Source organism: Lingula anatina, chromosome 1, assembly GCF_051362555.1.
Source record: "Lingula anatina isolate TDL-2025a chromosome 1, LinAna3.0, whole genome shotgun sequence".
Lineage (NCBI taxonomy): Eukaryota > Metazoa > Brachiopoda > Lingulata > Lingulida > Lingulidae > Lingula > Lingula anatina.
In genome coordinates this window covers 32,924,182-32,944,780 of record NC_141767.1, presented here as the reverse complement: position 1 = coordinate 32,944,780, position 20,599 = coordinate 32,924,182, and the positions used below count along the sequence as shown (strand labels likewise).

At 33.2% G+C, this 20,599-nt stretch overlaps 4 protein-coding genes and 1 long non-coding RNA gene across 10 annotated transcripts; 2 read left to right on the top strand and 3 right to left on the bottom strand.

Moving 5' to 3' along the window:
* Positions 1-358: 358 nt before the first annotated feature.
* LOC106152308 (uncharacterized) lies at positions 359-3,782 on the bottom strand. Its single transcript, XM_086998880.1, has 5 exons — positions 3,573-3,782; positions 2,593-3,407; positions 2,139-2,383; positions 1,676-1,819; positions 359-1,418 (listed from the first exon to the last, which is right to left on the bottom strand). The coding sequence occupies exons 2-5, from the start codon at positions 3,386-3,388 to the stop codon at positions 978-980; spliced, it is 1,626 nt and encodes a 541-aa protein (XP_086855006.1). The 5' UTR covers positions 3,389-3,407; positions 3,573-3,782; the 3' UTR covers positions 359-977.
* Positions 3,783-3,903: 121 nt separating this feature from the next.
* On the top strand, positions 3,904-8,114 carry LOC106164678 (polycomb protein eed-like). The gene is made up of 12 exons (XM_013542662.3): positions 3,904-4,086; positions 4,288-4,434; positions 4,609-4,701; positions 4,961-5,026; positions 5,148-5,273; positions 5,400-5,481; positions 5,681-5,772; positions 6,165-6,298; positions 6,543-6,648; positions 6,812-6,964; positions 7,251-7,324; positions 7,650-8,114. The coding sequence occupies exons 1-12, from the start codon at positions 3,979-3,981 to the stop codon at positions 7,774-7,776; spliced, it is 1,308 nt and encodes a 435-aa protein (XP_013398116.2). The 5' UTR covers positions 3,904-3,978; the 3' UTR covers positions 7,777-8,114.
* An 83-nt stretch (positions 8,115-8,197) lies between these two features.
* Positions 8,198-9,463, bottom strand: LOC147764274 (uncharacterized). The gene is made up of 2 exons (XR_015331693.1): positions 9,351-9,463; positions 8,198-8,980 (listed from the first exon to the last, which is right to left on the bottom strand). It is a non-coding gene; the product is annotated as an uncharacterized LOC147764274 (long non-coding RNA).
* A 73-nt stretch (positions 9,464-9,536) lies between these two features.
* On the bottom strand, positions 9,537-15,300 carry LOC106152319 (telomerase protein component 1). Of its 4 annotated transcripts, none has more exons than XM_086998882.1 (14): positions 15,142-15,300; positions 14,641-14,729; positions 14,029-14,076; positions 13,595-13,840; positions 13,184-13,368; positions 12,944-13,054; positions 12,380-12,497; positions 12,114-12,209; positions 11,782-11,899; positions 11,504-11,626; positions 11,276-11,305; positions 10,767-10,885; positions 10,088-10,193; positions 9,537-9,700 (listed from the first exon to the last, which is right to left on the bottom strand). In XM_086998882.1, the coding sequence occupies exons 2-14, from the start codon at positions 14,677-14,679 to the stop codon at positions 9,552-9,554; spliced, it is 1,488 nt and encodes a 495-aa protein (XP_086855008.1). In that variant the 5' UTR covers positions 14,680-14,729; positions 15,142-15,300; the 3' UTR covers positions 9,537-9,551. The 4 variants fall into 4 exon arrangements, with proteins under 4 accessions (XP_086855008.1, XP_086855009.1, XP_086855010.1 ...); XM_086998883.1 differs by having other exon boundaries at positions 14,641-14,742; positions 15,142-15,284; XM_086998884.1 differs by lacking the exon at positions 15,142-15,300 and adding an exon at positions 14,984-15,121.
* A 24-nt stretch (positions 15,301-15,324) lies between these two features.
* On the top strand, positions 15,325-20,564 carry LOC106152320 (ribosomal biogenesis protein LAS1L). Of its 3 annotated transcripts, none has more exons than XM_013525851.2 (14): positions 15,325-15,496; positions 15,690-15,782; positions 16,042-16,185; positions 16,392-16,464; positions 16,669-16,779; positions 17,106-17,228; positions 17,486-17,577; positions 17,792-17,877; positions 18,481-18,672; positions 18,931-19,042; positions 19,230-19,390; positions 19,683-19,751; positions 19,906-20,047; positions 20,312-20,564. In XM_013525851.2, exons 1-14 carry the CDS (start codon positions 15,453-15,455, stop codon positions 20,382-20,384), a joined length of 1,515 nt encoding a protein of 504 aa, XP_013381305.2. In that variant the 5' UTR covers positions 15,325-15,452; the 3' UTR covers positions 20,385-20,564. The 3 variants fall into 3 exon arrangements, with proteins under 3 accessions (XP_013381305.2, XP_013381304.2, XP_086855007.1); XM_013525850.2 differs by having other exon boundaries at positions 18,481-18,675; XM_086998881.1 differs by having other exon boundaries at positions 15,383-15,429; positions 18,481-18,675.
* The last annotated feature ends 35 nt before the right edge of the window (positions 20,565-20,599 follow it).

Genomic DNA, 20,599 nt, shown 5'->3' with positions numbered 1-20,599 from the left:
ATTATGTGAATTAATTGTTGAGAATTTATGCATCTGGCAATCATCAATCTAAATTAATCCTGAGCTTCCTGACCCAGCTTATTTGTATATGTTGTAAATTTTAAAACTGGTCACATTCTCCATACAATACGGGTTTTAGACACAATGCTCTTTAATCATTGCCGATTATTTTGATTTCATTAAAAAATGTTAAGTCGCAGGATGGAGTAAGTGATTCCTTGAATGGACAATTTTATGAATTCAATTCACTTCTTAAAGTGGATTTTTAAGTAAACATTAAACCCTAGCTTTACAGTCTTTCTCCTTGACATAGTTAACTGCTGTTGGATGGGATGAGAAGCAATCAGTTCTGTAAATGAAAATTCATTTTACTTTTATCCATGAATTTTATTACATGTATACAATTTTCTTTTTTATGACACAATCACAAATACAGTCATTTAAACTAAAGTTGATGCTTCAAATTTGGCAAATGTGCCAATCGATTATTTCATGTGAACACTTTTAAGGCCTTTCATATTAAAATATGATTTTTATCAAATTCATACCTATATACGTGTATACTGTATGTAATGTTATTAAGATCTTATCAATAAAAAAGTTACATAACAACCATTACATGCAAAACACATATAATTGTTGCACAACCAGAGAGTATTTTGCATGTGATTAAAATATTAAAAAGTCCTACTGCTGAAATATCAAATACGCTTATCAACATTTATAATGTATTGAAAATAATAAATTGTTAAACTTCTTTTATGGAATGTTTTGATGACCATATGAGAAACACTATATATAACTGATATAGTTGAAAAAAAAAATGCTGCCAGTCCTATAGTAATGCCTTATGATGTCCATTAAAATGCTTTATAAAAGGTGATAATCTGCCTATTTAAATTGTCTTAGTCTTAATTGTTGGAAAAGCTTTGATACGATGTTATGCTGGTAATCCTGTGTTAAAATTTTCATTTCGTTCAGCGTTTTCGAAGCAGCAAGATACAGACTCCAAGAGTCAGTACAGCAATTGCTGCTGCACCCGCTGAATAAATAGCCATCGTAGTATAGTAACTAAACCTATCTGAGTCAAAATCACTAGTGCCATCTTCATCCTCATTTGCAAATACCGATTCATCAGACCTTTCTCTCGAAAACGATCTTTCCCTTTTCCTCAAGACAAACTGTTCAACAGGGGTTTTCTCTGATTCAGCAGTTGATTCATCAGCTCGAGGTTCTCCTCCACTGTCAGGTGCATCAGACTGATCCTTTGCAGTAGCCTCTGGGACTACAGTATCATCTTCCTGAACAGGTGGCAGCTGTACTTCTAATGGAGACAGGGCACCGGGGAGACTGATGTCGGAAGAACTGAAGAGGGGGTTGGTGTCAATGTGATCTGGATCAACATTCGCAACTGCGTCCTTCAAAGAAAATAATATTCAAAATGACTTTTGTCTCATCAAATCTTAATTCCCTTTTTCCTTTAAAATGAATAAATTGCAATAGTATCAGTTAGAATATATAGTTGGTGTTTTTTTTTTATAACTTCATGAATCATCTGGTATTTGTGGGTTTAGCTAAAACCATGATGAGATGTATATTTTAACCAGATGTTTTTCCTGTAGGACATCACATGGAGTATATAAACAGACCATTGAAGTTTTTCATAAACACTTACCCATCCTCCATTTTGCAGAATAAAGTCTGCAGTCCTGTCAGCTATCAGTTTAGTAGCATATTCTGTCAGCCTGCCAATGCCTGAGGTACCAGATTTTGTCAAGCCCACTGCTGCCAGTTTGGTGAAGCGCAATAAAAGGGCCACCTACAAACAACACAAGGGTAATTGTCTTAGAGATACATTTTGCCCCACTTTATCATAGTGCAATTGAATTCACTGATAGTGTAGTTCCACTCCAGCAAGTGTCCTGACAGTCCCAGCTGCTGCAATTGGCCTTGTCTTGTTTTTTAAATATTGCTTTGGAAATACTTGTCAAAATATTTTTTTGTGTTGCACTTTGCCTATATGTACATCAATTTTTTTAAAAAAATCTCAAACATGCCTAAACTGAACAAAAAATTAATATAATATGGCTTTAAATACTTAAATTCTATTTGCTATTATATTCCATAATTCCCCTCACCTGTGTAGTTCCTGGCATTTGCTGCCCCATCACATGTGATGCCGTGTTCTGAAATATGTCATAAGTCAGGGTTTCAGATGGATAGGTGAGTATGGTATCTATGGCTTCCTGCAGTCTGCGGTTTAACTCTGGATCTTGGCAAATCTGGTCTCCTAAAAGTGCTAAACGTTTGGCCACTGCAGTCTGTGGAGTCATTGGAGTTTCACAGCATGTACCTGTTGGTGATATTACACGATGGCCACTTCCTGAAGTATGAAATAATTTATATCATACCAATGAAAATGCTAAAAATTCCAGGTTATTTTTTACAAATAACTATAAATCATATTATTTCACAAATAGAAATTGAAGTTAGTAAATTTGTTATTCTATTTCCATAAGTTGCAAAATTCCCCCATAAAGGACTAAGAAAAGAAATCTTTTCACTTTCAAAAAAATCTTTTACGAAACTGACCTTGATGACTGGTGCCTCTTATGTTTACAATTGATTGTCTGGCCTCTGTTGCAACAGAAACCATCTCATCCGACACCGTGTTTCTTGCCATCAAGTCCAAGCGCAGTGCCACCTTCTTGTGCACAGCTGATGACAGATGTGGAATATCAGCTGATTTACTCCTGTAATGATTATCTTTAAGACTTTGAGCAATTCTTCCCTGATCATTTGAATAAGTTCCACTGGTAACGGAACTTTCACGTAATGACTCAGAGACAGATAAAGAAGGTAAAGTTATGTCACTACTTGTTTCAGAAATAGTATAATTGGTGTGTGAGGAATCCGAATGCACACTTGTATTTGATTCTACTCTCAAACTGCCACCAGGACCAGTGACAGTCATATGACATTCCTCTTGCACAACGTGACCCACATTACCAGTAGCTGCATCTTCAAGATTTATGTCAAGTTCCTCCTTCTGAAACTCCACTTTCACAACACCTGGTGGCAACTGCATAATATCTACACTGTCAAAGTCATGCTCCTCCTCTTCTTCTTTTGCATCATAAACTATTTCCAATTTTCTTTTCTCATGCGAATCAAAATGAAAATCAGAAGCAGAGTCAGGAGAGGAAGTAATGGACTCTGATTCTGAACTCAAATCAATATTATGAGGATGCAGATGTGGTGGGATAAGGCCAAGATAACTGAGGATCACAAGCTTAGTTTCCAGTAAAAAATCATCTGGAGTGACTGGTGTCCTTGGAGAAGACCGACTTCTGGCGTTTTCTAGAGTACGGTCAGTACCATTAGCCATCTTAAAAGCATTACTTGTCCTAAAGCAAAGCAAAAGTACTTGTCATTTGGTAGCTTTTACTGATATCTTGTACATCGATGGTAAGTTAATTTGATTTTTGGGGTAGAAATTATAATGATATAATAATGTACTGTACAGTGAATATCGATTTTAACCAGACAATTTCAAAGAAGAAAATACGTACCAAAATAACAACTATTGCCAGTGACATGGTGTGTCGAATGAACAATGCGCAGTAGAGGTAGCAGATAACGTGGTATCTTTCCCACTGAAGATACTTTAAGGACCCTGAAAGTATGTACATGTAATCTATTGCATTTCAAGAGGTCCAAACCAAAGTAGTTTTCTGCTAGTTTCATGACCTGGGTCTCCTTCGACTAGAGAGTGGATTACCAGGACAGTCTGCACACTAACCTATGATCTTTTGCTTATTATCTTATAACTTAACTCTTCTTAGAGATTGACATTTTCTTGGTCCGATAATACAACTTTGGGGAGTATATGCCATAAATCATTCCCATTAAATTTGACAAAGAATGCTATAATTTTAACAACTTTTCTGACACCTAGCGGTGAAACAATTTTCAAACATGTCTGACAGTGAAGACAACGTGACTGTTCCACAAACAAAGAAAACGCGAGTATCTACTCTCCAAACAGAGGGATCATTCCATACTGAAGGTTCTGGAGATGATGTAGTAAGTGTTCTAGGGCGGACTTTTATCTTCTTATTGTACATCGTACAAAGATATCGATGCCATCAGTTTCAGCTTCAAGCACGTAAATTCATGCTTTGGCCCGAGGCACTCTTTTTTTAGCGTGTAATAATTATTTTGATTACGAAGAAATGCCGAAATCTCAAGTAACTGCATAAATGGAAACTTTCATGGCTCTTTTAGGATGAAACATCAAGCTGGTCCAGCAATGTCGACGATGCATCCAGAAGTGAAACTCCAAATCAACCAGGACCTGGCAAAAAGGCTGGGAGAGGAAGAAGAAAATTCAAGAACTGTAAATTGCAATATAAATTAACAAATTATTTAAAGGTGAGTGACATTTGGGGGGGGGGGGGATTTTTATAAGTTGCTTTAAATGACAAATAATACATATCCAATACATAACAATTAAATGGAATAACATTGTGATAATATTTTACCAAAGAATTTTACCTAACGTGTTGAAGAATCATAAGTTTACAGAATGTTTGTTTTAAAATTCAGGAAGACCATGGTCAGCCCATCTTTGGAATCCAGTTTAATAACAACACAAAGGATGGAGATCCGTTGAACTTTGCTTCTGTGGGAAGTAACAGAGTACGAGACCATTTTATTTATCAGTTTTTTCTTTTCTTTCTTTCCATCTTTCATTCTGTGGAAGGGATAGATATTCAATGGTATCAGCTTGGCCTTCAAGTCTGACACATTGACATAATACTTGATATCAAATTTCTTTGTGAAAAATGAATAATTAAAAATTCAAAACAGTATGTGTTATAGAAGTTTGTTTATTAGGTACAAAGATAAAAGGACTTCAAATTTTTAGATATGTTTCTGTGTTTTTGCTTTCTTTTAGGTCACAGTATATGAATGTCAGAAGGAAGGGAAGATTAAACTGCTTCAAGCTTATGTTGATGCAGATGTATCCTTTGACTAAAATTTTGAAAACAGAAAATGTGCAATTTTATTCCTCTTGCTTAAAATGGTCGTATTGTCTGCCAAGTGAATAATTTAAGAAAGTGATTATCCTTAATGGATTTAAGCCAGAGGAAAATTTCTATACATGTGCATGGACATATGAGGACACGTCTGGACAGCCAATTCTAGCTGTGGCAGGCCTTAGAGGAATTATTAGGATAATAAGTCCAATTACTATGCAATGTGTTAAGGTAAGACCCAAATTATCAATAAATGAAGGATTTTTTTTTGGAATTTTAAAAGTTGTTGATGTATGTGTGTGTGTTTTTAGATGACACATTTGGCGGGTATTATAAAGATTTCTTTTCTTTTTTCAGCATTTTATAGGTCATGGAAATGCCATTAATGAATTGAAGTTTCACCCAAGAGATCCCAATATATTGATGTCAGTCAGTAAAGGTTTGCAGCTTAAAACTCTTCTTTTTTTACGTGCAATGCTTTACATCATGACTTATGTTTTAACAATTTTAACTGGGAAAAGTTTTGGCTAATAACCCCTACCAAAGTCACCAGTGTCATCTTTGTGCATATGTCAGTGTGCATAAACCTTTTTTTGGTGCATTTCTTATAGTATATGCAGTTGTTTTTTTTTTTTCAGACCATGCATTGAGATTGTGGAACATCAAGACAGACATCTGTGTGGCTATGTTGGGAGGTGTGGACGGACATAGGGATGAAGTACTAAGTGCAGTAAGGACATTAGAAAATTGTGTGCTTTAAGAAATGAAAAATAAGAAAAAAAATTTGTAAAAGTATTTATAGAAATACTTATAGAAAAGTTCCAGTAATATCAGACTGATTGATGGCTTATGTTACCATAAGACTAAGAGTATAAAAATTGCCATGTTTCTCAGTATTTATTTTTATGGACAAGAGCGTTGACTAATGTTATTTTTCATTCTCAAGCTTACAGAAATGAATCCAAGAGCTGAAATACAGCTTCAGTTTGAAAACCAGCCTGATTGCAACATTTACTTCAATTTCTAATTAATTTTGTAAATTTTTAAATTTTTTTTACAATTTTGGAAATTGCAGTGTGTGAATTTGAATTTCAATAGATCTAAAGCCTGTTTTTTTTTCAGGATTTTAACATAGATGGTAGTAAAATTGTATCTTGTGGAATGGACCATTCTTTAAAGATCTGGAGACTTGATCAACCAAAAGTTCGGGAAGCTATTGAGAATTCTTACAAATTCAATGTCAATAAAGAAAACCGGTATGTGCATAGTGGACGTAGATACAGTTTATTCAACAAAAGCTACATCGAGTTACCTTTATTAATTACTATCCATTGGTGATAAAACATTTTTTAATCTGTTGCTTGGCTAGTGGTGAATATAAGAATTACATATCATATTTTGCAGAATGAATTATTTCTAAATAAGCGTTGGGTTGATATGTTTAATTAAGTTATCATCATTATTATAATTTTCATTTAATATTAAATTTCTCCATTTTAGACCATTTAAAACAGTGACAGACAATTTTCCATATTTCTCTACACGGGATATTCATAGAAATTATGTAGACTGTGTTAGATGGTTTGGCAACTTCATTCTTTCCAAGGTAAGTGTGAAAACTAAAATAATTATTACAACATTTATTAGTAATATTTGATTTGCATTCTGTTGCATCTTACACAAAAAATATTTATGTCAGTGGGCCCTCATTTCACTCAATGAAAATTATCAATTGGATTGATTTGAACTCAATTTTGCCATCATTTTAGTCCTGTGAAAACAGCATAGTTTGTTGGAAGCCTGGCACCTTATCCCAGACGGACAACACTGTAGACAAAGACAAGGTCACTGTCTTGCACAGGTTTGACTACAGAGATTGTGATATATGGTACATGAGGTTCTCCATGGACTACTGGCAGAAGGTACCAAGGATCATGATCACTTTTCTTTTTAACTTTTTCATTTTTATTTAATTTACATCTGATAAACCTTATAAAATGATAGGTGAAGAATGCGGCAGCTGTTATTGCTCGGGTTTTGAAGGCTTGGATATTTAGCCAAAATGTAACACTTCAGGTTCATATTTGAAGTTGTCAGTGTAACAGAATATGCTTAAATAATAATTATAATGATGATTATTAGAGAATGAAGGTTTACTTTTATTCTTCAAGCTTATTTTCCCCTGACACGTTTTTTCCCTGTCTCCAGGTGTTAGCATTGGGCAATCAAGTAGGTCGCATTTTTGTATGGGATTTGGATGTAGAGGATCCTCAGCTGACAAGGTAATGTGACAAGTTAAAAGTATCTACTTATCAGGTATCTATTACACATTTCAAAAATGTATCCCCTTAAATTGGCTTGAAATTTACTATATTGCAGGGAAAAGGTCGTTTCTGATGAGTTTCGATTTCAAAGTTAAACTAAATGTTTGCAAGGGGGTAAAAACAAACATTTCTTCGTATGAGATAGCCACTACTTAAATTTCATCAGTATTTACAAAGCAATTATTTCCTGTAAGGAGAAATGTACTGAAAAGAAAGTTTCCATTTTGACATGCAAGGATCAAGGAGGCAATCCATCTTGTATAATGTTTTCCCACAATTTCAGGTGTACAACTTTGGTTCACCAAAAATGTGCTACTGCAATTCGTCAGACTCACATGAACAGAGATGGTAGCCTCATTCTAGCCGTCTGTGATGATGCAACCATATGGAGATGGGACAGAATCAAATAAAGACATTCCATGTACAACAATAGCAAATACAGCATTTTTAGTGAACTTTTTATTCGTGGATTTGACAGTGGTGCCATGGTTTTGAAGGAACAAGGATATGAACTTGAATTGAGACAAAAAATTGTAAATATCTATGTGTATATATATATATCAGGCTGTTTTTAAGAATTGATGTCATCCACACCAGTCTTTACATGTAAAAGGTAGATCCAGATGTATGTCCATTGAAGAGAAAGCAGCTTTAACAGAACATTATGATAAGGTCACATGTTCCAACATGGATTCTTTACACCTTATAGAACTCACAGTTGAAACTATTAAACACCTTTTTGAATGAATGTCACAATAGTTCTTTTGCAAGTTACCCCTGAATATATCAAAGTCAAAAGGATGCTTTAACTGTGAAGGAAGAAAGCTAGCATTGCCACTTACAATTTATTGCTCTTTGCTTGAGGACTTTTTGATAATGAAAATATCTTGAAAAATAGATGTAGAGTAGCACATCACTGATTTGTTATTTTTTTACAAAAAAGAAAAAAGAAAAAAATGCCTTGTACATAAAAATATACCAAGTTTTAATGATAATATACATAGTTCTTTTAAATATTGAAATAAACATCACTAAGGAAAATGATTCAACTTTCACAACGATACTCATTAATTCCTTTTAAAATTATTTTTGTTACGATTATAAAATTTTGTGTATAAGGATATGCACGATTCTTACTATATTACGTGCAAAATCAGTGAAAATTTTGCAAGCAATCACATCGATAAAAAAGTTAACTGTTTCTAAAAAGACAACATGTTTACCCGTAAGGCATGTAATTTGGATATTCACCAAAGAGCCTTGATCACATTACACTTGTCCAAGAGAAATTACTTGTATACAGTTTGGTCAAACACGTTTTAATGCAATGCATGTATTGGCGGTTACTGGACAAAAATTGCAAATTTTGACCGGGTTGGTTTTCCCCTCCAGCAGAACTCCATTGCACAAGTAACACTTATTTGGCTGCTTAAAAGGAAAACCATGTTTCTGGCACAAAACTCCTTGTTTATACATTGGGGCAAATTGTCCGCAGATAAAGCATGCATCTTTTCGCTGCCCGAAATAAGACTGACCCATTTTAGAAGAACAAAAAATACACATCTCCACTTTGACTCCTGTTTCACCAGGTACTGGCAATCTGCACAAGTATCTCTAGAAGTCAAAAATTAAATAAAAAATAAGTAATAATAATAATCATTAACATAAGGCAGACTTGTGCTGGGATGGATCTTTGCTAAACGTTGAGTAAATAAAAAATTAACAAGAAATATATTTTGCCAATTTATCTGAAACCGTTTCTTTTTTAAATCAGAATGATAATAAATAGTACATGGCTAAGTTACTTGATTATACTGTCAATAATCCGGGGAAAGTTTCTTTTTAAGCTTAATATATCACATTTCAAGCATAATTATTACAACATTTATTGGTAATAAAAGTTAACCTGCTTCTTTACCAATTACAGATATATATTTACTTATTTTTTTCTATACAAACCTGGTCTAAAAAGTGATAAACTTACTGGTAAATACATGCGCCGCACATGGGTCAACTGTGAGTTATGTCTTGCATTTTGAAAGAACGCAATTAGCCTGAAAATAAGGTAATGAAATTATTATACCAACAAATAAGTTTACACTATCACACTTAAATTTTTTAATAGATCATTCTTGTTTTTTTTCAGTTGTTCCTTGTGTGCTTTAGGGTACTTTTGTTAATTTATTTAATATAACAAAGGTCCTACCTCATCCAAACCATCAATAACAATTAGCAGTGGTGGTTGCTCACTGTTTCTGAGCTTCAACAGCAAGTCTTCAAAATACTTTACAAGGGCTGTCTCGTTTTCCTTCATGCCTTTTATTTTATCCATACCTATTTTAAATAGATTTGATTTCAAAATTACAAGAACCTTTAGAGACAAAATTAATGAGCAGAGATATGAGCATAATGTTGCAAACAATAAGTTATGGTTGATTTTGGATATAAACAGAATGATGCTCAAAACAACACAACAGAAGTGGAAAATACCTAAACATTTATTATGTTAGGGAAAACAAATGCCATATCAAGGAGGATTTAACAAAAGTTAACAAACTGACGATAATGTAAGGCTCAAGCTTCCCCTACATCCTTTGCAATAAAAAATGTTGAGTGCAGCACTTTTTAACCCCATCTTCACTCAAGCATGGATCCAACAATGCAGAAAGATATGTTACTTTGTAAAATCTTACTTAGTTTTTTTGCCATAATGGTACTCACTTTCTTTGTCAGGCTCAAGTTTACATATCAGCCTGTATAATAAAAGTGCATGGTCATTGCTATAGGGACTGCTGCCAACAAAATGGTAGAACACATTCAACCCTTCCTGAAACAATAAGAATGATAACATATTTTAAAATTATGTATGTTATTAAAATACTGGAACTTAAAAGAATAAATTTTGTTGATAGTTTAAGGGGCAATATGGGATAAATGACCTAAAATGTTTTCAGTTAGGGTAAAATAATTTTTATGTAAATTTTGATGTTTTTTCTAAAAGTTCTCATGTGCTTTTAAAACAAAGTCTGGTAAATACCTAAGAATTTAACTAAATTGAACTACCTTTGGTAATATATTCTAAAAAGTTAGCCATTAGTGGCACTAAGAACAACTCATATTTTAAACACATCAAAAACAGTATCTTCATGCCCTGTTCATTATCTTCAGTTGAAAGAAAAAGTGACATACCTAGGAAAGTTTCAATATTTTTTTTGTAATTGGAATGATTTTTAATGAATACACATTCAAAACAAATGTTTCTGAAAATATAAAATATAATACATGAATCTTTAATTATCTTGTTCAAACAGATTACAGAATAACCCTGTCAATTATTAGAAAGATGAAAGAAATATACTCGATAGTAAACTAAAGGAAAACTCTTCTTAAAATAATGTACCTCAGAGGCTTTTTGTACCAGTCCAGCCATAAGTGATGTTTTTCCACACCCTGCCTGTGAGCAAATACATAATATTGGTGTTTCTGTATCTGATGATTGACCTTCAATACCACTTTTACCTTTAAAAAAATCAACATAATATATTACTGAGGGACACAAGGAAAAGGTTATTTTGATTGAAATTTTTGTAATTGTCCATTAAATGTGTGTTCTCCCAGTGTATTGAACTATTTACAATTGTAAGTATTTTTAAACACTGTATAAGTAGTAATCCATAGTGATATATATCTATTTATTTATTTATTTATCTATTTGTAGTATAGAGGGCTAATAAATGTAACTGTCACATTTAATGCTCGAATAAATTATTATTATTATTATTACAAATATCAGCTGCAAAATGTGATAAAAATACAGTCTGAATGTTTTTTGTAGAAATCATTTATCAATAGACAACTGTTTATTTACAAACAATCCATCATACCAAATTCCTGCAGAATGACACTTACTTTCTTCATCTTTGGGATTTTCAAAATCACCTGAAGACATTTAAAGAGCAAATCATCATAATGCTGAAAGTATTTGCAAAAAAAAATTTTTTTTGAAACCTGGTAAAATATAGACATAAAGCTTTACAAAAACCTTGAGACTTTCTTGACAAAGTGAGGCACAGAATCACTTCCATTAACATCCTCTAAATTAAACCACACCATAAGATTAAAAAAGCATGTATTTACCACAAGTATTGTCTGCTGGGTAGGGGCCCCCTTTGGCATAAGCCAGCAGCACCTGTACCTCTTCCTCTCTTCCAATTAATCCCTCTGACTTCTGTTCTACATATTTCTTTTGCATTGCATCCTCTGCAAATAAATATATCATACAAAAAGAAAAGAAATAAGGTACCAGCTGACAAATGAACGTCACACAAGTTTTAGCATAAAAGAATATATATATGTATGTCTACACATCTTTCTCAATCTTTAGCCAATTTACTAGAAATAAAATATTTTCTTACCATATTCATCACTGGGTAATGTTTTGATATCTCTTTGGTTAGGGAATGTTTTCTCTATGGCATTTTTGTAGAAATATAAAACTTGAGTAGCAAAATCCTCCAGACCAGTAAGTTTAGCCTACAGAATAGATGAAAACTCTACTGCACAATTCCAAATAATGAACAATTTCTTTTAATTTACATTTTAGACTACACAGAAAAAATATGTCCAATTAAGGAAACTATATTCATCTTACTTCAGAATCAATGACCTGACAGTCATCAAGCATTAGTGCATTATTTTCAAAAGAAAAAATTACAATACATAAAAAAGCAAACAAATATTTACTTACCTTTGGACGAGTTCCATGTTCATTCTCCAAACTGACTTCACATGAATAATGGAATGTTTGATTTGGGAATCTTTTATTCAGATTTTCTTTCAGCACCTAAACAAATCACATAAGCACTATTTACACAAATTTCCTAAGTAAGCTTTCCTAAGTAAGCTTTTCATAACACTCATTACATGTATCTTTATATATCCTTATGTATTTAAATTTTCAAATTTTCAAACAAAAAACAGTCTTGTTTAAAATAATTTTAAAAATATTCAAACCTTCAGATGTTCTCGGGGTAGCACACCCTTCTCATAATATGCATCTGCACACTGTTCAGGCAAATCTGCTAAAAAATCTTTTTCTCTGATGAAAAAGGCAGCATTGGGATTTTTTGTTCTAAAAAAAAGGAGTACAGCATATCTTTCAAAATTTATCATAACAATTTTAGGAAGATGTTTTAATTCAAAGATAAAAAAGAGCCAAATATTAACTACGCTACACATCCAGCTCACTCTAAAAAAAACCAAAATATATCATCTTATAACACTGTGGTAGACCAGCAGCAAAAAGAAATTTTCAAATGGTTTCATTAATACCCTTCACTTATTTTAATAAAATTATTAAATTGAAAATTAAAATACCATATCTGTAAGCTGTAGCATGATATCTCTTAAATGTATAAATTTTAAATTTTCTTCGCGCCTTTATGTAATTATTTATGATGACTATGTGTGTGAGTGCACATGCACATTTGCATGCATGTATGTGCGTGAACACATTTTAAAATCAATCTTATAACCTTGATTTTTCAACATGTATATTTTTTTAGTATGTGATCTGACCTGTATCCTCCATATAACACTTCCATACATGTGATGGAGGTATTGGGCACCCACAGGTACTTCTCCTGGACAGCCTCTGGCACATCTGACAATGATGGGATCCATCCGTACCTAGAAGAGAATCCAATTGGAAAACAAAGGTAAAAATAATAGTAGCACTAACATTTAGAACTACTGGTATACATATGCTTTCATTTGTATATATGTTTGATCTCATGCCTCTAGGTTACTAGAACTGACCTTTCTCCCAATAGATTAAGAAAGAAAGGTTTCCCTTCAGTTTCACTGTGACACCTGTCCAGCTCCTCTAAACACGTGGCAATGGTGGCAGCAGTTGTTGAATCACTGGGGATACCCCAGCGTAAATCACACTCTACGAGATGGATTTTCCGTTCTTCACACCATTCACGTAGCTCAGGAAAGACCTAATAAGAAGTGTGTTAAAGGAAGGAATTAATGTCACTTATTTAGACTGAGGGTGGTTAGGATCTAATCATCACAAATGGAGTGCATCTATTTAAGATATTTTCACTGATTAATGATAGGCCTAAGGGATATGCCTCCCACCTTTTTTTATTTTTCAATTATCAGTGACATTGTGTTCATCAGTCATTTGGTCTGTGATTTCTTCACTTGTGCATCTACTAGTACCTTTTTCACCAGAACCTCCCTTTCTGAATGGAAATCTCTAAATGTGGACGATACAAATATTCTAGCAGTTTTCCAGCCTGTGACATCACTTTGAAGTGTCTGATCTGCTGAAGGACAGTAGCACATTTTTTCAAGTCTTTCACATTGTCTATCAATTTCTTCCCAACACCCTGCTACTTGTTCTTGGCTGCTGATTTTGTCAGATTCAAGATCAGTTTTTTTTGTGTTAGTCCCATGTGGTGCAGACTTCAAATAAAAAAAGCTCAAATAAATAATCACTGACAGTCAATTACTAAGTAATAAATGTAAAAATTCAAGCATACAATTCGTTACCAAATCACATAATTTGATAAATAAAAACTTATAATTAACATATATTGTATAACTGGGAATTACATGTATGTACAGTACATTTCACAATTTCATGACATTACCCTTGAAGATATATTTGGTCCCTCTCCTCCATGGCCCACTGTTGAAGACTACAAATACAAAAGGAAACTACTTTCAACATTTAAATATATCATTTTAAAATCCACTCCTAAGACTAAAAAAAAAAAAAAAGGATATTGATATAATCAAGATAAAATTTCCATTATATTGTTTTAAAAACTTATAAGTTACAAAGCTTTAAAAATTTACCAGATATCACTTGAAAATATTTAATGAAGGTTGGCCTTGGCTGTGGAAGGTACTAGTACCAGATAGTACATAACTTATTTTTGCAAATAATATTTTGTGTGCATCAGACTGTTTTTCACTCTAGATTACCTACTTCACAAGCAAGCTAAGGATAAATTATCTTAAGCACTCTATTACCAAAGTGACAAACAAAAATCGGCCTTTAAAAATTGGCCTTGTGATTGTGCGATGAATAACAATGCCGGGGAAAAATGACCCTAATTTGTTCTACAGGTCCACAGGATCTTGAAAAAAGAGTTGGAAAAACTCAAAGTCAAACACAATTTTTAGGTTATGTATACTGTTTGATACATGGACCACTGGACTATCAAATATCAGTCAAATGTCAATTACATGTACGTTACCTTGGTCTCTTCTGTTTTCCTGGTTATAATTGAGCCCATATTCAATTGTCAGAAACAATTCACTAGCTAGATTTTGTCCTTTTTAGGCTCTGAAAACAGCAACTGCAATTTACAATCAATAAAGTATGGCATTGCAATATGAACTGACACAGCTTGTTTATCATAAATGACTAAGCAGTTTCAGTAAATGGTTTTGCATCAAATGCGTCAAAAGGTAGCACAAATTGTCATGCATTAGCACACTTATATATTTACGGTTTCTGTTATGTATGTTAATAGAAATTAAAATGTAAACGCATTGGCTTAGTTTTTAGCCTTATAATTTTATACGCTAGGCACGTACCTGAGGTAATTAAACCTAAACCGTAAACAGGCAAGCTGACGCAAATTTTCGTTTTGTGCCCTCACGAGTAAATTGTAGGTAACTTGAATCTAAAATGTTTTACCAAATTTATTGAGTTAACGTCAAAAACCACTCATACATAGACAACAAGTGAATACCTTGTTCATGCATCCCCGGTTTTTATCCAGAGATTGATAAATGTCATAAATGCACTTCTTCCTAACTACTGCACGTGATCTGTTTGTTTACAGGGGCCGACCGGTTTACAGTTGTTGCACCACGCAGAAATCTCGTGAGGGTGAAGGGAATATTCGATAGACTTAGACCTACTTTGTTTTAAAACAAAGAACATTGCAAGGTTTATAGAAGATGCAGATATATATTTACGCTTCTGTAAAATTAAAAATAATATGAATGGCACTGAAGACTAACATAAAGCAGTCAAGGTATGATCATGTGACTGTTTAAAATGGCGGCGCCCAGGCAAAAACGTGTGGTTGGTTGGTTGAACAGGTGAACATGTTTTGTTTTAATATCAGGTGGTTTAAATTTTCAATAAGTACAGATATAGGACACGGGCCTCTTAGTCCCACTGTATACAAATGATCACAACTCAGCACCTTTATATCGTGCTGTTAAAAAGAATAAGACACGCCGAAATGGTCGTTTCATTTCTTTAATTACTCATCCATTCACTTTTCTTCAGGTCTGAGTGGGAAAGAGTATACCATGGACTATACAGTAATGAAGTGAGAAAACAACAACAGGCCATACAGAGGGTAGCTGTGTGGAAAAGCAGGTAACAAATTGGTTAAAATGCGAATTTATTCAACGGTGTCATGGGCTTAATTTATGGCATAATTTTTGTCCAGTGCAAATGTATACCAGTACTGTACATGTACAAGAGGTAGGTGGCTGCCTAACTGTTAGAAGTCACCAATCTCCACATCCATTTTCACCTATTTTGGCCATTAGATCATTTTTCAATTCAGCATTGTATTAACTATTTGGTGGAATTTAAAACACATTGATATGTAATATACATGTATGTTTTACAGAATGTTACACAGATTGCCTGTTGCTGTGGAATGTTCTGCTGCACTAGTTGAGGCTTGTCTGGATCACAAGGCTGCTGTCCAGAAGGGACCACATTTACCAAATCATACCAAGTTCCAGCATAACTTTGCAATGGCCTTGATTAGGTGATTATTTTAAAATTAAAAAAGTAAATAACTTTTAGAAGCAGAAGCACTGGCATATCTATCCAAATCTGTTTAGGATAGAATTTGAATTATAAAGAATTATGTTTTAGATTTAATGGAAAAGAATATGGCATAGATATTGTTTTACTAATCTCTTTATTCTGTGAAATATAGTGGACATCATGGAATGGTCTATATTCTTATAGGTTTGTGAATTTGATGACTGAGAATAATCAAAACAAGCAATATGCACAGCCAGTGCACATCTTAGCAGAAGAGGTAAGCACAGCTCACCTTGGTATAGTTGCACATAACATTAGAGTGGTACAGAATCTTTAATTGAAGTAATTTTTGATTATTTTGTATATGAAGATATTATAATTGATAATGAAATTTTGTCCATTATTTTACAAAAAAAAAAAAAGAAAAATGTAGATATATTAACAGATATTCCCTGTACAATTATTACAATTTCATTTTCAGCTTGCTATACCACAGTGGCTAGTGGAATTGAGGCATGAATCATCTCACACTTCAATGCCATCTCTAAACTTACTGAAGTCTGGGGCAAAGTTGGCACTAAATTGGTTAAAAGTAAGCTTGACTTTTCTGTGAATGATGATTAGTTCTTTTATTTGTGACATCATGATTGTGACAATTAATGTTATTTATAATATGAATTGTACAATATTTAAGAACTAGAACAATGTATATAGAATGAAAAAGGTCAATAAATTAAATTAGTTTGATAATTCTTCCATATGTACCACTCATCAGGATGCACAGTAAGCAAGGTATAGACCTTGTACTTTGATACATTTTTTTTTTTGGGGGGGGGAGGGTTGGGAGTAGTGGTTGAAAAGAAGATGATTTTGGGACAAAAGTAATTATAGTTTCAAAAAGTTATCATTGTGTTTAAGAGAGAATACTGGGAGCCACAGAACTTGCAGGATTCAAGTGATAGTGAAGATAACACCTGTGACCCAACTATAGAAGACAAGTTCAAAGATTTAGTATATGCTTTTCAGCAAGAACAATTTAGGGTAAAGTATTCCTCCTGAAATTTCTGTAGCTTTTAAAAAATATTAAGATAAAGAACATTACCAAGTTTTAGAGGCATTTGTATATTTGTGTTAGCATATTTGTGTGTTCTGTCTTCTTTACCCGGTACTTTGTAAGATAGTGTCATAAATTTTGTTTTGTTCTTGACATTGTTATGCATGATCTCTTTTATTCATCTTTAAATTAAAAACAAAAAGAGTGTGATTTGTAGCAGAAATAATTTTAAGAGTTTTTCTAGCTTCTCAGTGAATTCAAACAGCCAAGTAAAGCAGACAAGAAGGAATTACAAAGTATATTGGATGATCTCGAAAAAAATGCTTTAGGGCAAAGGTATGGACTTTAAAAAAACTACATTTTATTACAGCATTTTGTAACCAAAATATAAAAGAATTAAGCTATAATGTTTCATGATATAACAATGATAGGGAATGTGCCAAAATTTTGTTTTATTTAAGCTGTTTGTTTTATTGTTTTGTTTGCATCTATATGATAATGTATTTTACATCTTAAAATCAATGTAAGAGCAATATTGAATATGTTTCAGGAATAAAGCAATTAGCTGGTTATGTGAAGAAGGCTATTTCATATCAACTAGTGAACAGCTTGATGCACTGGGGATCTGTGTGGAAGGTAAGGGTTAACTGAATATCTAATGATATATATAAATACATCTAGCTTAAACTTGTGGTCATTAATACACTGCCACTTTTACACCCACACTTCAAATTCTTGACTAGGACATATGGGGACTTAAAATAACATTTCATCTTGGTAATTAATATAAGCGAAGAGTACAAAGTTGCCATATCTAACCGGTCTTACTGCCAACTTACTTCTTGTCCCCCAGATAACAGGGAACCAAGTTGTGTTTATGTTAGTCAAATTTCAACCTAATTTAAAACAACCAATTACTAGCTCCTTGCGCACAACAATTTATGAGACAAAACAAACAAATTTGCTGTTGCTAGTGAAGAACCAGAGCATTGCAAAAAAGCAATTGGGTTTTTTAATGAAAGCACTGCTACCACCAGTCAAGTTATGTGTTTGTCAGAAAGGGAGGGATTGCATAGTATGCTTTGCATGGGTTCATAAGCTGTATACAAATAAGGATTCCTTGTGTGCGGAAGTAGCAAACCTTGACTTCTTCTCACCTTCATTTTATATAAAAGTGTGATTGATTTTTAAATAATTGCATTTGTATCATTATGAAAAGAAATTCCTGTATAATTTTAGATTTCATAACTGCTGACAATTTGGATATACCCCATGAATTACTCACATTTTGGAAGCCTGTGCTGAAGCGTCTTCACCATCTTCAGATGACAGTCTCACTTGCTCAGTATTTGCTAGGCCAGGTTACTGATGAATCAAGCCTAAGGAACAAGCTTTTGACAGGCTGGGTTTTTACCATAATCATGGCAAATAGTGGTAATATATATTTATGTAGAATGTATGATGTTAACTTATACTTTTTAAGTTAAATGAAGGAGCCCTCCATATTGTCTGTGTAAAGTTCACTGGTAATCTGTCTTTCATAGAGCAGAGCACTCTCACTTTATTTTCATCAACAGTGAAAATTAAACAGATATTGTAGAGCTAGGTGATGTTCAGCGTCAACTTTCTCAGTTTTGAAATTGCAAAGGCATCTTAAGGATGAAACTAAGATTTTGTGTTTACATTCAGGCCTGCAGTCAGATGTTGTGTTATATAGAACCCCATGTTCTCTCCCATGGAAAGATATGTTGGACATGTGCATAGAAACTCCTTCAAAGTGGATGCTTATGCTGATACACGTGTAAGAAGTTTGTTATTTAAAGATATAGTGGTGTGTGAACATTGAATTTTATCAGTAGCTTCATGTCCATGCAGCATAAGTGACTATGGTTCTGCATTCTACAACATGCGAAGTTTGTCTAAAAGTAATAGGATTGATTTCCCTCATCATTTTTGCTATATAATCTTACATATATATCTGATTTTAGGATATTGGAATATTTAAAACCAGCTCTTGCACCTAGACAAGTTGAACACCTACTGTATTTAACATTAGTCTACCAAAGCCAACAAAAACAGCCATTTTCCTGCAAAGTATCTGAAGATGTTGGGCAGCTAGCAGTCCATAAACTGGGAGATATAGTAGGAAGTGAGTTTTTTACCCTTTTCTTATTTGAACATATTATCCCAAAGTTGTAAGATTGAAAAAAGACCACCATGACAGGGCCATTCCTTTAAAAAAGGTGAACAGCTTGTGGATATAATATTGTCATATCAATGCTGTAAACTGATATTGCAGCAACTGCAAAAGTTTGAGGAGATATTTGAATGTTTTTGTTCATAATTTAGGTGAAGGGACAGGCCCATAGCCAACAATTTCAGAGGGGGGCCTGAGGGAATATTGGAGAAACGTAGTTTTATTATAACAAAATACTTTCCAGGTACTAAAACTGAGGAACAGGAACCAGGGCAGTTAAAAGAAGAGTGTTCAGTATGGAAGCTTTGTACAGGTAAAGAACATGTTTTGAAACAGTTAAATATTTATATTTAGTTGTTTTATAGGAATGATACAGGATTTAAAAAGAACTTTGGGAGCATAAGCAGCTTATAAGTTACTCCATTTAATTTTTTCTTTTTTTGTAAATCTGTTATTTTTTGTTAAAGAGCCAATTGATTGGGCCGAGATTCCTATTGGTGTTCTTCCATCACAAGATTTAGAATATAACTACCTAGAGTTACCAGATGATGTCACTTGTGGTATGAGCAAAGAAGATAACAGAGAGGAGAGTACGACCTGTGATTCAGTGTAAGTATTCAAGATATATTTTACCTCATTATGCTGTAGAATTGCAAAATATAGTATTCTCATCTCAATTTGTCCTTATAATCACTTATATTTTGAATATTTAAATATAAGATATTGACAGTGTGCTTTATACTATTTTACATGCACTTGGTATTGAAGTGAAGTGTCTTCATGATCAAATGTTTGGCAAATTGAGTAATACAAGAATTTGAATAGTGGATAACAAATGCAGCCACGAGTTTTAATTTCAAAATTCAATTTCAGGATTACTGAAAATGGACTAGATTGGACTGTAGAGGAAATGCAGAAAATCCAAGAAGAGATTTGGTTTTTCTAAAACTTAAAAGACCTAGTGTTTAATGAATGTTATTTTATCCATCAGCAGTTAGAAAATGAAGAAAAAAACTTTTTAAAGGCCACAGTGCTCAAATTTTTCCCATAACAAAGAATTTGATCAAAATCTGCTTTTACTGTTCTAGCTAAAGCAACTGAGATAAAATAAAGCATATTCAACTTATTAATGTGTTGTCTTTTCATTATTGTGAAATATGT

Bases quoted from the DNA above. Each gene is read 5' to 3' on its own strand.
- LOC106152320 (XM_013525850.2), top strand. From the start codon at position 15,453: ATGGCGGCGCCCAGGCAAAAACGTGTGGTTGGTTGGTTGAACAG. The intron at 15,783-16,041 runs GTAACAAATTGG...TATGTTTTACAG, and splicing joins GTAGCTGTGTGGAAAAGCAG to AATGTTACACAGATTGCCTG. The intron at 19,043-19,229 runs GTAAGAAGTTTG...ATCTGATTTTAG, and splicing joins ATGCTTATGCTGATACACGT to GATATTGGAATATTTAAAAC.
- LOC106152308 (XM_086998880.1), bottom strand. From the start codon at position 3,388: ATGGCTAATGGTACTGACCGTACTCTAGAAAACGCCAGAAGTCGGTCT. The intron at 2,384-2,592 runs GTCAGTTTCGTA...TTCATACTTCAG, and splicing joins AAGAGGCACCAGTCATCAAG to GAAGTGGCCATCGTGTAATA. The intron at 1,820-2,138 runs GTGAGGGGAATT...TGTTGTTTGTAG, and splicing joins AAATGCCAGGAACTACACAG to GTGGCCCTTTTATTGCGCTT.
- LOC106152319 (XM_086998882.1), bottom strand. From the start codon at position 14,679: ATGGGCTCAATTATAACCAGGAAAACAGAAGAGACCAAG. The intron at 11,900-12,113 runs GTAAGTAAATAT...TCTATTCTGTAG, and splicing joins AACATGGAACTCGTCCAAAG to GCTAAACTTACTGGTCTGGA. The intron at 9,701-10,087 runs GTGAGTACCATT...TATTTAAAATAG, and splicing joins ACTTGAGCCTGACAAAGAAA to GTATGGATAAAATAAAAGGC.
- LOC106164678 (XM_013542662.3), top strand. From the start codon at position 3,979: ATGTCTGACAGTGAAGACAACGTGACTGTTCCACAAACAAAGAAAACG. The intron at 5,274-5,399 runs GTAAGACCCAAA...TTCTTTTTTCAG, and splicing joins TTACTATGCAATGTGTTAAG to CATTTTATAGGTCATGGAAA. The intron at 6,965-7,250 runs GTACCAAGGATC...CCCTGTCTCCAG, and splicing joins CCATGGACTACTGGCAGAAG to GTGTTAGCATTGGGCAATCA.